At 48.0% G+C, this 15,210-nt stretch overlaps 1 protein-coding gene across 11 annotated transcripts in view; it reads left to right on the forward strand.

Moving 5' to 3' along the window:
- ITSN1 (intersectin 1) overlaps positions 1-15,210 on the forward strand; it is a 243,923-nt gene that overhangs the window by 186,142 nt on the left and 42,571 nt on the right. For 7 of the 11 annotated variants that reach the window (XM_009202312.4, XM_009202315.4, XM_009202320.4 and 4 more), the window contains 2 exon segments: positions 1,053-1,170; positions 3,525-3,716. In XM_009202312.4, the coding sequence (XP_009200576.1) occupies positions 1,053-1,170; positions 3,525-3,716 (310 nt within the window). 11 annotated transcript variants of the gene reach the window in all.

Genomic DNA, 15,210 nt, shown 5'->3' on the forward strand with positions numbered 1-15,210 from the left:
TGAATCAGATTGAATTAAGTGAGAAAGAAATGGCAGTGAAAAATGTGGCTTTAGCCATCACATGGGCCTACGGGTTTGTGAAAATAACATCAAGTCTCCTTGGTTCTGTGTGTACTGCATGTGTGTCATCTTGATGTATATTACCCATAAAGGAGCATGCAGACACATGAGTGCATCTTGGCTTGCCACTAACTGCCTGTGGCCTTGGGGCCGTCACTCAACTTTTCATCTGGAAATTGGGAATAATGATAGTACTATCCTTCTGGAATTGTGTGCCTAAATGCACAGGGCCTGGCTCATAAAAAGTACTCAGTGAGGGCCAGGTGCAGTGGCTCACGCCTGTAATCCCAGCCCTTTGGAAGGCCAAGGGGTGCAGATTACGAGGTCAGGAGATTGAGACCATCCTGGCTAACAAGGTGAAACCCTATCTCTACTAAAAATACAAAAACAAAATTAACCAGGCGTGGTGGCGGGCGCCTGTAGTCCCAGCTACTCGGGAGGCTGAGGCAGGAGAATGGCGTGAACCTGGGAGGCGGAGCTTGCAGTGAGCCTAGATTGTGCCACTGCACCCCAGTCTGGGCAACAGAGCGAGACTCCATCTCAAAAAAAAAATTAATTAATTAATTAATTTTAAAAAAAAGAAGTACTCGGTATTGATGGCCATCATCATTATTATTATTATTGTTCCTAAAACCCATATACAGTGTTGGCATTAACCATAATGTCTGCATTACCTGAAATTAACAGCTGAGTGCTAGCATTACATGAGCAGAATTTTCTATCCCAGACAATCCATGGTATATCCTGATTTTGTGATCCACACGGTCTAGCCCAAGCAAAAACATTCTGGGCTTTGCTGACCAGTGATTGCCACAATTTGAATTTTAGCTATGGTGTTTTACCTTTGTGACACAGTAATCCATAGATTTTACCCTTAATGTCGTTTGTTTTTCAGTTATATGTAAGCTTTACATAACTGCTCTGTTATAAAGTGAGCTGTATTATAAAAGATGAGCCTTTAAAAATGTTTGATGTAATTATTTTCTTACCAGGCACGTGGGAAAAAGCGCCAGATAGGCTGGTTCCCAGCTAATTATGTAAAACTTCTAAGCCCTGGGACGAGCAAAATCACTCCAACAGAGCCACCTAAGTCAACAGCGTTAGCGGCAGGTAAGGAGTTTCCCGTTTCTAACTGGAAAATGGTCTGCGTGTCACTTGAGTTTTCCCACTTGATTTCCTCATTAAATATATTTACGTTGTTTTTCGCATGTGCTTTAAAGCACTTCTTGTACTTGCTGGGACTGACACCCAACTAATGTGATACGGAATATGTCTTTCGAAAGGACCAGATATCTAAGTGGCTTTTCTGTGCTGCATACAACAGAACCCTTGTTGGAATGCTCTTCCTGCAGGAGTCATGAATGCTGTGGCATTAAGGCCACATTTTCCTCTTGATTTCCTTCCAGCCATTTACATTGGGGTTTAGGCTAGGGGGTGAGGTGACAGAAAGGGACACCCAAAAATAAATGGCTGGGGTCTCAGTAGGTCAGGAGATGGAGCTGGGGGCCACGGGGGTTGGGGGCTGTAATGTGGTGTTCACTGAAGACCAAAATAGCTCCCCTGTGACATTCACTGTGGGCAGAGGGGGCTCCGCTGGGTGGGCAGGATGTTGTACACACTTTCCTGGAGGACTGGAAAAGAACAGAGCACAGCAGTTGGCCCAGTTGGCTGTTTTCTGATTGAAGGGACCAAATTAGATGCTTCAGCAAGATCTGAGAGAGCTGAGGTCAGGGGAGCAGGTTTCTGTTTTAGGTCTTTAAGCTACCCATTCTTGGTTGGCTTTTGTGGAAAGTATAGAATTTTTGTTCCAATACCTTGTGGTTAAATATCTGTGCTGTATGTACCCAATGAGATAAGATTAAAACCTGGCAGCCTTCTCAAGAAATTAAAGGATGGGCAAACTTTGTGATGAACCCCAGTTCCCACTGGGCCTCTTTGCTTGAGCTGTGGCCTCGTGTAAGCTGAGGAATGTGGTTCCCGCAGGGTTTGCTGTCCCCTGGGGAGATGTGTCAGTATCCCTCCACTTCCGTGTACAGCCCCTTCCTCAGGCCCGATGAAATCAGTTGCTGAAGTGATTGAATTAGCTGGAGAATTTGAAAAGCCTAAACCTATTTATATAGGCTGGTTAAGAAAGATTCACAGGGACTGTGACCTGTTGGTGCAGACTCATCTGAAGTAGAAGTGCCAAAGAATGAGAACAGTTTTACCTCCTATAGGCTTGAGAGAAAATGAGAAAAGAAAAATTGTTCTTGAGGGTGGAGATTTCTTTCAAGACAACATTTTGAGACGCAAAGATACAGCAGCAGGAAAATCTTTTGAAACACTGGTTTTAGGCATGATGTGGTGGCATGCGCCTTGTAATCCCAGCACTTTAGGAGGCCGAGGCAGGTGGCTCTCTTGAAGCCAGGAGTTCGAGACCAGCCTGGCCAACATGGTGAAACCCCGTCTCTGCTAAAAGTATAAAAATTAGCCAGGCATAGTGGTGCATGCCTGTAATCCCAGCTACTCAAGAGGCTGAGGCCTCTTTCGAAAGGACCAGATATCGGTTGAACCCTGGAGGTGAAGGTTGCAGTGAGCTGAGATCGTGCCACTGCACTCCAGCCTGGGCAACAGAGCAAGGCTCTGTCTCAAATAAATAATAAATCAATCAATCACTAGTTTTAGTTCTCCCTAAGATTTGGGATTCTTGGCGGTCAAATGATGATTACCTTCTACTTTAAACCAAAAAGGAAAAATGATAGTAAAGTCCCTATGACACACAGCTGTCCTGTGCAGCAGAAGATGGGATGGGGTTGGGCCGGTCTTTCTGGAGTCAGCGGTAGAAAGGAGTTCCACTGCACTCGAAACGAAAGCCCTCGATTAGCACTGTACATCTTCTGCTGACAAGTAAACATGAAAAAGAGGATGATATTATAAAAACTAAAGACTGGCCGGGTGCAGTGGCTCACGCCTGTAATCCCAGCACTTTGGGAGGCCGAGGCAGGCAGATCACAAGGTAAGGAGATTGAGACCATCCTGGCTAACACGGTGAAACCCCGTCTCTAACTAAAAATACACAAAAATTAGCCAGGCGAGGTGGCAGGCACCTGTAGTCCCAACTACTTGGGAGGCTGAGGCAGGAGAATGGCATGAACCTGGGAGGCAGAGTTTGCAGTGAGCCGAGATCACTCCATGGCACTCCAGCCTGGGCGATTGAGTGAGACTCCATCTCAAAAAAAAACAAAAAACAAAACAACACAAAACTCTAAAGACTTAGTGTGAAAATTTTGCTGTTGTCTTGGTTTTTAATTCTTCATCTTCCCCTATTGCCCACACTGCAAAAAGCCCAATAGAACGGTTCCACCTACTGTCACCCTCTTCTGAAAGTACAGAAAGAGTAGCTGGGAATGTTGAACGGCTGCGCGGTGCCCGTTGCGCGTTCTTCGGTGGGTGTGCAGCCGCTCACCCAGCCCTGTCTCCTGCAGTGTGCCAGGTGATTGGGATGTACGACTACACTGCGCAGAACGACGACGAGCTGGCCTTCAACAAGGGCCAGATCATCAACGTCCTCAACAAGGAGGACCCCGACTGGTGGAAGGGGGAAGTCAATGGACAAGTGGGGCTCTTCCCATCCAATTATGTGAAGCTAACCACAGACATGGACCCAAGCCAGCAATGTAAGTGCCCTGGTGGCTCTGTCGCCTTGCCTCTCTGGTATCTTCCGGTAAAACATGCAGCATTGCTCTGATTCTGCTGAGCTTTGTTTGCAGAACTTAAAGCTAGACCATTGCTGCATTCGCAATCGTCTCTTTGAAGACCTTCTGTAATGCAAGAGTTTAACTCGTGGGGTTTTATTTTTCTTTAATTTTCATTCCTTCTGTAGCATGTCCCCTCCCTCCCCTCCCTCCTTTTTCCTTTTTTTTTTTTTTTTTTTTCCAAATCATTTTGGCACCATGCTGTTTACATGCCTGACTCATTTTCCTAGCTTGAATTTTGCTCATTGTTTTGTTTTGCTTATGTGTTGTTTTCCTCCTTTTTCTAGGAATCATATGTTGTCCATCCCCCCCTCAGGCTTGAAAGTCCTCAAAGAGACCCACTATCCCATATCACTGCCCAGAGGGATGATGGGAGATGCAGCCTTGATCATGTGACTTCCAGCATGATCACCTACTGCCTTCTGAGTAGAAGAACTCACTGCAGAGCAGTTTACCTCATTTTACCTTAGTTGCATGTGATCGCAATGTTTGAGTTATTACTTGCAGAGATAGGAGCAAAAATTACAAAAACACACAGGGTAGTGGGTCCTTTTGTGGCTTTCCTAGTTACTCAAATTGACTTTCCCCCACCTTTGCACAGGTGCTTTCAATAGTTTTAAAATTATTTTTAAATATATATTTTAGCCTTTTAATAAACAAAATAAATAAATGACTTCTTTGCTATTTTGGTTTTGCAAAAAGACCCACTATCAAGGAATGCTGCATGTGCTATTAAAAATTGTTCCAAATGTCCATAAATCTGAGACTTGATGTATTTTTTCATTTTGTCCAGTGTTACCAACTAAATTGTGTAGTTTGGGGCTTTCCCCCCTTGCTATAGAAGTACGGAGGAGTTCAGTATCTCTGTTTTAAAGACGTGTAGAATGAGCCCAATTAAAGCGAAGGTGTTTGTGCTTGTTTGTGTGTATCAGCTGTACCTTGTTGAGCATGTAATACATCCTGTACATAAGAAATCAGTTCTTTCCATGGCAAAGCTATTACCTTGTACGATGCTCTAATCATACTGCATTTGATTTGATTTTGCACAGTGACCCTGTAGCCACATGAGAAAGCACTCTGTTTTTGTTTGGTCTCAGATTTATCTGGTTGAGTTGGTGTTTTGTTTGGGGTTTTTAATTTTGCGTGTTTGCATCGCATAAAATCAGTAGACAACACCGTTGAGGTCGTTAGGATCAACGATCTCCACAATCTCTTTTTAGTCTCTGTTACATGAAGTTTTATTCCAATTACTTTTCATGGAATGACCTATTTTGAACAAGTAATTTTCTTGACAAGAAAGAATGTATAGAAGTCTCCCTGCAGTTAATTTCCAATGTTTACATTTTTTAACTAGACTGTGGAATTTCTACAGATTAATATGAAATGGAGCTCATGGTCCGTTTGTGTGTTAGATACGCTGTAGCCGAAGCCCTGTTTGTCTTTTAAACACTAGTTGGAAGCTCTCAATAAAAATGCCTGCTGCTCACGGCACAGAAAATGGGGCAGGGGGAGCCTCAAGCACAATCTAGCTGTCCTCCTAAAGACTCTGTAACGCGCGCTCCCCTCGCGTTCTCCCGGCGGTCGGGAGGCTGTGCTGGTGGTCGTGTAGAGGTCCTTCTCCTTTCACATGGTGCAGAGAGTGAGGACCTCTCCTCCTCGTTCAGTTGCGCTTCAGTATTTTCACGGATATGAATGTAAAATATATAAATATATAAACCTGCGGCTTTAACAACTGTAATACAACCTTTTGAATTAGTTACGTGTATAGATAATTAAATTCTTCATATAAAAGTTAGACGGAAATGTCTCTGTGTTCTTGATGTTGGAACCTGGCAGTGGTGGTGAGGAACCAAGCAGACTAGATGTCAGCAGTGTGCTTGCTGCCCGCGTGTCAACCATGACCTGTGCTCTTTGAAATACAGACATAATCAGAGGCTCGCTGAGTCTTTGTTGAACAGCCCTCCCTGTCCCCTTACTCTCCACCCTCCCTGATCAATATGCAAACGATCATTCTTTATAATACCAGTTTCGAAGCATAGAACTCTACCACCCAGGTTAGCAGTTCACTGTCTCACCAGGCTTTTGATATAAGTTGTCGACACATTGAGGGTGTGTAATTGGGCTCAGGGTACAAACCATTTGTCCAAAAGATGTATCATAATAAGGTACTGGTGAACACCCCCAAAAATATGTGGGTAAAGACAGAAACTTGCACATGTCCCACGTTGTTGTCTGGGATCAGCTTCTGCCTGGCACACTTTGCAGAAATAAACCAGCGTCCACATTGATGCCACTGTTTGCTGCGGTGACCACATGCTTGATTCCATCCTCATGAGCTTCACTTATTGGACCTCTCCTGCCATTCAGTGGAAAAGTGGTTTCCCTCATCAATTTAGCAGATAATTGGTGGGGGGTGCGGATGTCTACCATATGTTGGGTGCCCCATTGGCTTCTGGGAGGAGTGTGGTACTCCTTGGAAACAGGGTCCCTGTCTTCATGGAGTTCATATTTTAATGGGAGGAACAAACAGAAAACCAAACTCCTGCAATCCATATAAATATACACTGTGTGTGTGTGACAAGGTGACAAGTTCTGCACTAGAAGTTTGGATGCGAGGCACCACTGAGCAGACTGGCAGGGCCAGGGGAGGGTGGCCGCAGGGAAAGGATCAGAGAACCTTCAGGGGGTGGGGCGGGGAAAGCCATTTGAGCTGAGACCTGAAGAGTAAGGAGGAGCCAGATGGGGTGGGGGAAGAGGTGTGGCTATCGTAGATGGAGTTGTCAGGACATGCAAAGGCCCAGAGGTGGGTGGAGAGATCCTTCTCACTGTCCCCCAGGCCACCCCCTTGCGGAGCAATGGTTGAGTCTGCAAGTCCCGTCTCTTCCCCAGGACCCCTTCAGCTGTGTAAGCCAGTGTTCTCCAGTCTTGAGTTTGGCTGGAAGGGATGCAGTTGTCAAGGTGGGTACTACTCCATAACACTCTACCTAACTCACTCCAGAGGCCCTGTGCGCTCACCATAGGCCATTCCCCCAGGCTTGCCTCCAGCTTTGTGAAGCTGACGCGGGTTGTTCCCCCAGGAAGCTGTGCTTTCCCCCTACAAATCATTGAGTTTGCATTTGGTTGTATCCATTGGACCCCGTGATTCTCAGCCAGTGGAAGTGCTGCTGGGATCTCATGGGTAGAGTCAGGGATGCTGCTCATCATCCTGCAGTGCACAGGACAGTCCCCGCAACAAAGAATGATCTGGCCCCAGATGTCACCAGAGCTGAGGTTGAGAAGCTCAAGTCTCACCCCACTGGCCACTGTGGTTAATGTTCACCTGGTTATTCGCCACCAGAAAGGCTGCCCCGGTAACTCCTGTTGAATAAATTTAATCACTTAAGCTCATGTCATGTATCTGCAGCATCAAAAGTATCTCAGAACCTTTCTTTTAAATTTCAGAATCTTACTCTTGTTTATTATCTCCCATACTCTGCACTTTCGTACTGTATTAAACTACTTGAATCATATTCACAGAGAATCTGGTTAACAGAAAATTGAGTACAAGGGAAAGAAAGCACCTTCTAATAAATTAGTGAAGGGATACTAGGTATCTCCTATGGTCTCAGAGTTTAAAGGTGTCAGGTTTTGGTTTGTTTGCTCTTTAGCTTTTTTTTTTTTTTTTTTTTTTTGAGACAGTCTCACTCTGTCACCCAGGCTGGAGTGCAGTGACACGATCTCGGCTCACTGCAACCTTCGCCTCCTGGGTTCGCCTGCCTCAGCCTCCTGAGTAGCTGGGATTATGGGCGTGCACTACCACGTCCAGCTGCATTTTGTATTTTTGGTAGAGACAGGGTTTCACCATGTTGGCCAGGCTGTTCTCCAACTCCTGACCTCAAGTGATCCACCCACCTCAGCCTCCCAAAGCACTGGGATTACATGCGTGAGACACCGTGCCTGGTCTAATTTTTGTATTTTTAGTAGAGATAGGGTTTCACCATGTTGGCCAGGCTGGTCTTGAACTCCTAACTTCAGGTGATCCACCCACCTCGGCCTCCCAAAGTGCTGGGATTACAGGCGTGAGCCACCACGCCCGGCCTGTTTTTGTTTTTTGTTTTTTGTTTTTTAACTGATTATTAAATCATTTAATTTCATACTGGTCTGTGTAAATATATTTGCAAGTGAACTTTGGGTACAGTTTTGCTCCAGTAGCATTAGACAAGATGAGTCCAAGAGAGATTGTCTTCATTGCGCACTTACGAATCACTCTCCTCCGGCCGGCTGCCTCTCCGCACTGCAGAGCAGGGCCTGCAGAGTTGGGGAGCCATGGTGGTTGAGCTCCCCAAGTGGCCCAGGCCTCAAACTGCCTCTGCATAAAAGGGTGTCTGGGAGAAGCCAATTTAAAGCAGTAACTCGGCCCTATATTAAGTCACAAAATATCTCACCATTACATGCATGGTAGAAACTGGTGTCTGCCCTGTTTCTGGAAAGGAACCTGGGCAGACCCAGGCCGCCATAGCAGATAGTAATGATTGGGTTATCTCTGCCTTCGCTGATGCCATCAGAAGAAAAAAAGTAACACTAACTTAGGAAAACACTCTAAATATTAGGTTTAACCATATGAAATTGTCAATTCTTACCTGTAAAAACAGCAATCTATAATTCATCCTAGTACAATATATCATCACCTGGCACATGGTAGGTTAGGTTAAAAAAAAAATGCCTATTGAATGAGTGAATGAAATCAACCAGTGACTACAGAAAACACCAGTCTCAGCTTTTGACACAGACCACGTCACCTCAGAGAGGAGACCATGTTGTCTCCAGTTTCCTTTTCCTTTAGATGTGAGCTTCCCAAAAGCAACAGTGGTCTTGGAAGGGGCTGCTCCTGGAGTCTCTTGCTCATTTGGTCTGAGAAGGAGGCTGAGGACCAGGGACGGTTGTCTGGGCCAAGTCTCCACTCCAGCACAGGGCAGGGGCAGCACCCCACCCAGGTAACAGTTGGGGAATGGGCACAGCAAGTCACAGTCCTGCTTCATTAATCCTATTCATTCTCTGTTCCAAAAATACCCAAGAGAATTTTTATGGAAACAACATTGGATGCCAATGGTTCCAAAAATGCAAGGAAAAATAGCTCCTTCTTTGAAATGTCTGGTATTTTGGGTCTGGTAGGATAGGGAGATGTAATGAAGTCCAAGATCACAGTAGCCTTATGTGAATGTTTCGCTTCAGCCAGAGTTCCCTTGGGCACTTTTTTTTTTTTTTTTTTTTTTGAGACGGAGTCTCGCTGTCGCCCAGGCTGGAGTGCAGTGGTGTGATCTCGGCTCACTGCAAGCTCCGCCTCCTGGGTTCACGCCATTCTCCTGCCTCAGCCTCCCGAGTAGCTGGGATTACAGGCTACTGCCACCATGCCCAGCTAATTTCTTTGAATTATTAGTAGAGACGGGGTTTCACCGTGTTAGCCAGGTGGTCTCCATCTCCTGACCTCGTGATCCGCCTGCCTCGGCCTCCTAAAGTGCTGGGATTACAGGTGTGAGCCACTGCACCCGGTCGCTCTTGGGCACTTCTTCAAGAAAACCCCACATAGGAAAAACCAGACTTCCAGAGTGTCTCCTGATGTCTAGTGAGCTATTCCATTTCAGAGGGCTCCATAGACTCTCAGGAATAGTCTATTCTTTAAATTGAAAGCTCCCTGGGCATTTTTGAGGTGTGTGACCTGATTCACAAAAATGTTTTGTTTATTAAAAAATGAGCATCAGCTATAAGCTATATATATAGTGTCCGTGCAACTCAATATTGGGCATACTACCTCTTAGAAGCTACCAGCTACCATGCTGTTTTATGATGTCAACTCTGTGTGTGTGTGTGTGTGTGTGTGTGTGTATGTATGTGTGTGTGTGAGTGTGACAGGCAGTGAGCAGCAACTTTCAGGGGACTTAAATGCCTACATCTGTAGCTTGGTAACAGTAGGTCAAACGGTGAGTTCAGGGTACAGCCAGAAGGCAGATAAATACCGCTGTATAGAAGATTCTGGCAAAGGCTGACAGCTACTATTTCCACATCTGCTTGGCACATCACTTCTGAGTGATGTTGCAAGCCTCAAAAGAGATGTTCCTTATTTTGACTCAGCCTATCATGTCTTTAAAAGCTGAACAGTTCCTTCTCTTGGTGCGGTTTCTCTGAACTCTGACCCGGAAGAGGGGAGGACACTTGGTCTGCCAGTTTTCATCAAGGACGCTGTTTCCCTCAGGGAGAGACACCCCTGCCTTCCCTCCCATTTCCCATGCTGTCCTGTCCCCTTCTGATACCTGTCCCCACACACTCATGCACGCTGGTCCACTGCGCTGCTTCCCAGGCCCCACCCAGAAAGTGGGGAAAGGTCTGGGCTGGGGTGGAGTGCAGGATGTTCTCTGCAGATTATTCAGTGAAGTCAAGATCTTAGAGAACACTGAGCACAAGGCCTGCACCTACAGCTGAGGGCACTGAGGGTCTCGGGAAACATAGTGATGTTTTCAAGTCAGCTTTTCAAACTCTCTGGCAAGTCCTTGTTCTAGGTGTACCATTTGATGCATACATACATGGACAGGTGTGTCCATAGTCCCAGAGCTCCTGCCTCCACAGAACTGGTGGCTGCATCTTTGGAAAGATCAGGAAGGGGCCCCTCTTCCCTCATGTGATTCCCTCGATGCTAGGGTTGCCATGGGAGTTTGGAGCCATTGGTAAGGATTCCAACACATTTTCAATGCACAAGCTCCATACTGACCCGCCTCAGCCGTTCATCCTTCTCGCCTCCACTGGGCGAGTTTGCCAAAGGCTCAGGCTTGCTTAAGACGCCCTCAGTCTGAGCCAAACATAAGAACATGTGCTGCTGTAGCTTCTCAATTTTCATTCCTGGCCTCCAGAAAAACATGGTGCTGCATGTAACAACACGGCTTCTCTACAAGCTCAGCCTAATATTTTACTCCATTTCTCTTACATTATTGGAACATTCTATTTTCCTGTAGGCCACCTGCCTATAAGAAGATAGTGATTCAGAGGGGGGATCCACATAACTGCATCTGGGGACCTTATAGAGGCTTAAGAAGCAATCCAGGATAGTGACTCAGAGCACAGGTTCAAATGCCGGCTCTGCTACTTACTAGTGGTGTGATCTTGGGCAAGTTATGTAACCTCTTTTACATATGGAGAGATAATGATGACATCTAGCAGAAAATAAGCAGAGAATAGTAGCTTTGTTGCTGTTGTTTTTATTGGAGAGAAAAGGCATTTGTGCCTGGTCAGTGAGCATCACGGAATCCAATCAAGTGGCTTCTTTCGTTAAACCAAAACAGCAGGTAGGTTGTGTGCATTTTTAAGACTTTTTAGAAAACATGCTTTTATAGATTAGGAATTTCAGAGAGAAAAGATTGGACAGCTTCCCTGAAAACTTTGAGCTATCTCATTGCAAGATTTGCCGCACCAATCTGTGCACGAACCCTGGCCCCCTTTCCTGATAGCAGGAGGCCCACCGGTGGAAGCAAGCAGCTTTTTAAACACCTTCGCTGCACTCCTGCAATGTGCAGAGACCTCAGGACCAAAGACCAGAGCCTACTCAGCAGACTCTTGGTTGATGTGGACAAGCTGCCTGTGTTTCACACGGTCGACGGTGGGGAGGCCACCAGGGAAAATGGAATGTGCAGGGCTTTTAAATGTCACGTCTGGACTGTGTTGGCAGGCCCATGCAGCGCTCCACAATAAACCTGTCACAAATGCGTTGAGTCACTGGGTCCTTTATTTCTCATCACGGCATTCTGTGGCCTTGTGTTCTCTTGCCAGCAAAGAATGGAACGTTCACCCCCCTAGAGATGCCGGCTGCTGGATTTTTTAAGCAATCATCCAGCTTAGATAAAGGGCGTGGGCTGCTGGGGGATGCTGCCCCAAAGCTCCGTCTCCAGAGCTGCTGCCCCAGGCACGCTTAATTCCCTCCCTGCCCACTGCGTGCACCCCCAAGATGCCTCTCAAGATCCAGACCTGCGGTTCCGCTCTGTTTGTTAGGCCCCCAGCAGAGCAAGCCTGTAGTCTGCCCCAGCAGAGGGGACCAGGCCAGGGATGCCTCTTTCCTCTCTGGAGCGTTACCTTGGAGTCCTGAGGCCCCGTGGCAAGGCCCCACACAACTGAATCCTCAGTAACAGCCCTCCACTGACTTGATATCCAGTGGGATGCCTCACTCCATCCCATCCTCTAGGGACAGAAGCACATCTGCCAGTCCTGTCAGCCTCCCCTTCCATTCTGCATCCTGTCTTCTCCTCTCCCTGCCTCCTGCTGTGTGGGCCGTGAGCCCAGGAGGGGCCCGGTCTACCCTGTTTACCTCTCCCGCTGCCCATTGAGAGTTGTGGCCGAGGTATATGGAAACTTCCTGGTCATAGGGCTGTGCTCTGTGGAACACAAGCAGAGGAGATGCCTAGAACTTTCACGAGCAGGTGACAAGCAGCAGAGAAATGAGTGGTGTTTCCAGCTAGTGAAGGATGAGGTGGCATAGAGCGTGACGGGGGGTCAGGGATCCAGCCAAGAGGATGGCCTGGGAAGGCCCTCTGAAGAGGGGATGGAGACCTGGCTGCAAAGGAGGCATGTCCAAAGATCAAGGGGGAGGAGCTTTCTCGGCCCAAGGGACAGCAAGTGCAAAGGCCAGGGCTGAAGGAGCTGCTCCTGCTCCTCGCAGAAGGATGGCTGAGTCTTTGACCTGGTCTCTCCGCACCCACTCTCTCCTTCCGGCTTCCCCCAGGCTGCAGGCAGAGAGCTATTCTAAAAACGTCGCTTCTTATGCTTAAAATCATCCAGGGGATTCCCAGTCCTCTGAGATAAAAGACCCGAATCTACTTGGTCTGCAAGCCCTGCCTGATCTGCCCCCTTCTCCAGCCCTCTGGCCTTCCCTCTCACTGATTCCTATTTGTGCTGAATTTTAGCACGGCTCAGTTGTCACCTCCTGGAGGAAGCCTTCCCTCACCCCTGCATTCTTCTGTGCTTGCAGAGGGGAAACTGGGCTGGCTGGTTATGGAGCTGCTCTACAGGAGCCCGCTCAGTGTTCTTTTTTCTGCCACCTTTGAGTCACCGTCATGACCTGTCACGAAAGTCCAGGCTTTTGTTGCCCCCATGGATTTCCAAATGGCCCTGTTGAAAAAATCCCCAAACCACTTTATGGAAAGATCCACTTTCATCATGGGAGTCCCTCCTCACAGAGAGTCAGAACCCACATCTGGTGCCCACTGTGGCATCCTGGGCCCATGTCAGCAGGAAGTGATGGGGGTGCAGGCAGGCAATGTGGGCAAGGAGCCTCCCCCAGCTTTAGAGGCTGCATGACTCAACCCCCCTTGCCTACCTCCCAGGGATCTTGGGTTCCCACCTGTCCAATAGGGAGGTGGTGCTTGGGTCCAGGGACTTCCTTCATCATCTAGCCTCACTCTTCTGTGCAGTCTCACCCAACCCAGAACCTTCCCTCCATCACGTCAGCCTCCACCACCACCGCAGGATTCTTGAGTCTCATTTAAGCCACTGGTGCGCCCCAGCTGCAAATGCCTTTGCCCCACCTCCCCTGCCTTTCCTGCCCACCTGCCTTCACCCCTCCTAATTTTGCGGCCACCTCTCCTCCTCCATTAACTTGTAACAACTCAGCTCTTTCCTGAATTCCTTATCACACAGAAAGATGACTAGATAGAAAGGCCGATACAGAAATACATAGACACTTTCACCTCCTGTTAGACTGTGAGCTTCATGGAGGCAGGGCCCAAATCTTGTGGATTGTTACATCCCATTAAGACCTCCATGGTAACAACACTTATGAACAGCGATGGTACCTTGCCTTGTATAGTTGTCTTATTGCAGGGCACCCTGCCTCCCCACTGATTATAAACCAGAGGGTAGGGCCTACCTCCCACACGTGCATATCCCCCTGGCACCTCACTCTTGCCAGTTGCTCAGGAAGTGCTGTGGCAGACAGTCCTGGGTTGCCCTTCTACCTGCCTGTTGTTCCACAGGCTTGGTCCTTCGTCCCCAGCTAGGCTGTGAGGGGCAGAACACATCACAGTGTTGATTCTCCCCGCTGTGTGTAGCCTGGAACCCAACACAAAACCTGTGCTTGAGTTTCCCGCCCCAGGAGGAAAGGGAATGGTAAACGAGGCACCATCATTTAAAGAATAAATTCTCATGAAAAGACCTCAAAACAGGAAGTGAGCTTATGAAGCATAGGGATTGTTCTTCATCGTTCTTATAACCACCTTCAGTACTGTCTATTTATGTATGTATTTGGTTTTCTGTCTCCCCCACCAAAATGGAAGCCCCACAAAAGCAGGGGTCCCTGCGGATCTATGCAGCCGCCGTGAATGAGCAGGAAATGTCACAGCTCAGGTTGCCTCTTGAGTTCCTAGGGGATCAGTTTGCTAAGTTAGGAGAGACCGACCCCAGGGAGCAGGCCATGTGTGCTTAGACCCTTCTGAAGAAAGTTCCATTGAGATGAGAAGTCCATCTGCCCCTCTGGACAGCTCAGAGCTGGTCTGGCCTCTAGAACTTCCCGTGGGCTGGGGCTGTCCAGGGACCGGTCAGCCAATGGTCATTTTCAGAGAAGGCCTGACTGCCTTGGCCTAGACTGTCCACTGCCATCTCCCACCAGTCCCCACCAGCCCTGGGCTCCAAGGACAAGCACATCCTCTTAGCCTGACCTTGCAGGAATCTACTGAGAGAGAAAAGCGTAAGAACCACCCTCAGGCCTGCCCTTTGAAAAGCTGGTGGTTTCCTCATGATTCCATTTCCTGACGTATCACCAGCATAGATTTTATTCCTGATAGGGAAGGTCACCATACATCGCTGGGATCTGCTGTTCCATTCATAAAATGAGGGCATTGAGCAGAGAGAGTAGGCTTTGAAGCCATAGCCCCAGGCCTGGGGGTCAGTGGTGGCAGCGTGGCCTGAGGGGCAGCTTCAGAAGGCCCCAGGAGCAGAGTGTCGCATGGTCTCTGGGCTCAGAGAGATGGTGTTCTGTGATTACAGCCATTGAGCCTCTTGGACGATGGCTTGAGTGGCCTGCCATGGGCCGGATTCAGCTCAGCAGTTGTGGCAGCTCTCATGCTCCCTGAGCCTGGACAGATCGGGTTCCAAATCCCACTCCCTTTCCGCACCAGGTGTCTTGGTTTCCAGGCCATCTTTCCTCTGATCTCTCGGCTGCACAATGGGAACTTCACAGATAGCAGATGCCTGGGCCGCACTCCAGCCAGTCCAGTTTACTTGGTCTGGGGTACAGCAGGGGCACTGGGATTTTTAAAAACTCCTTGGGTGACCCCAGTATGCGGCCAAACTCCAGGGCCACAACCCCATCCATGCCACCCACACACAGCTGCCACACTGATCCCCTGCAACCCAGCCAAGACCTTCCCAGCTCTGCTGCCAGAGCATTCTCGACTGGACTTCC

Source organism: Papio anubis, chromosome 4 (genome assembly GCF_008728515.1).
Source record: "Papio anubis isolate 15944 chromosome 4, Panubis1.0, whole genome shotgun sequence".
Taxonomy (NCBI): domain Eukaryota; kingdom Metazoa; phylum Chordata; class Mammalia; order Primates; family Cercopithecidae; genus Papio; species Papio anubis.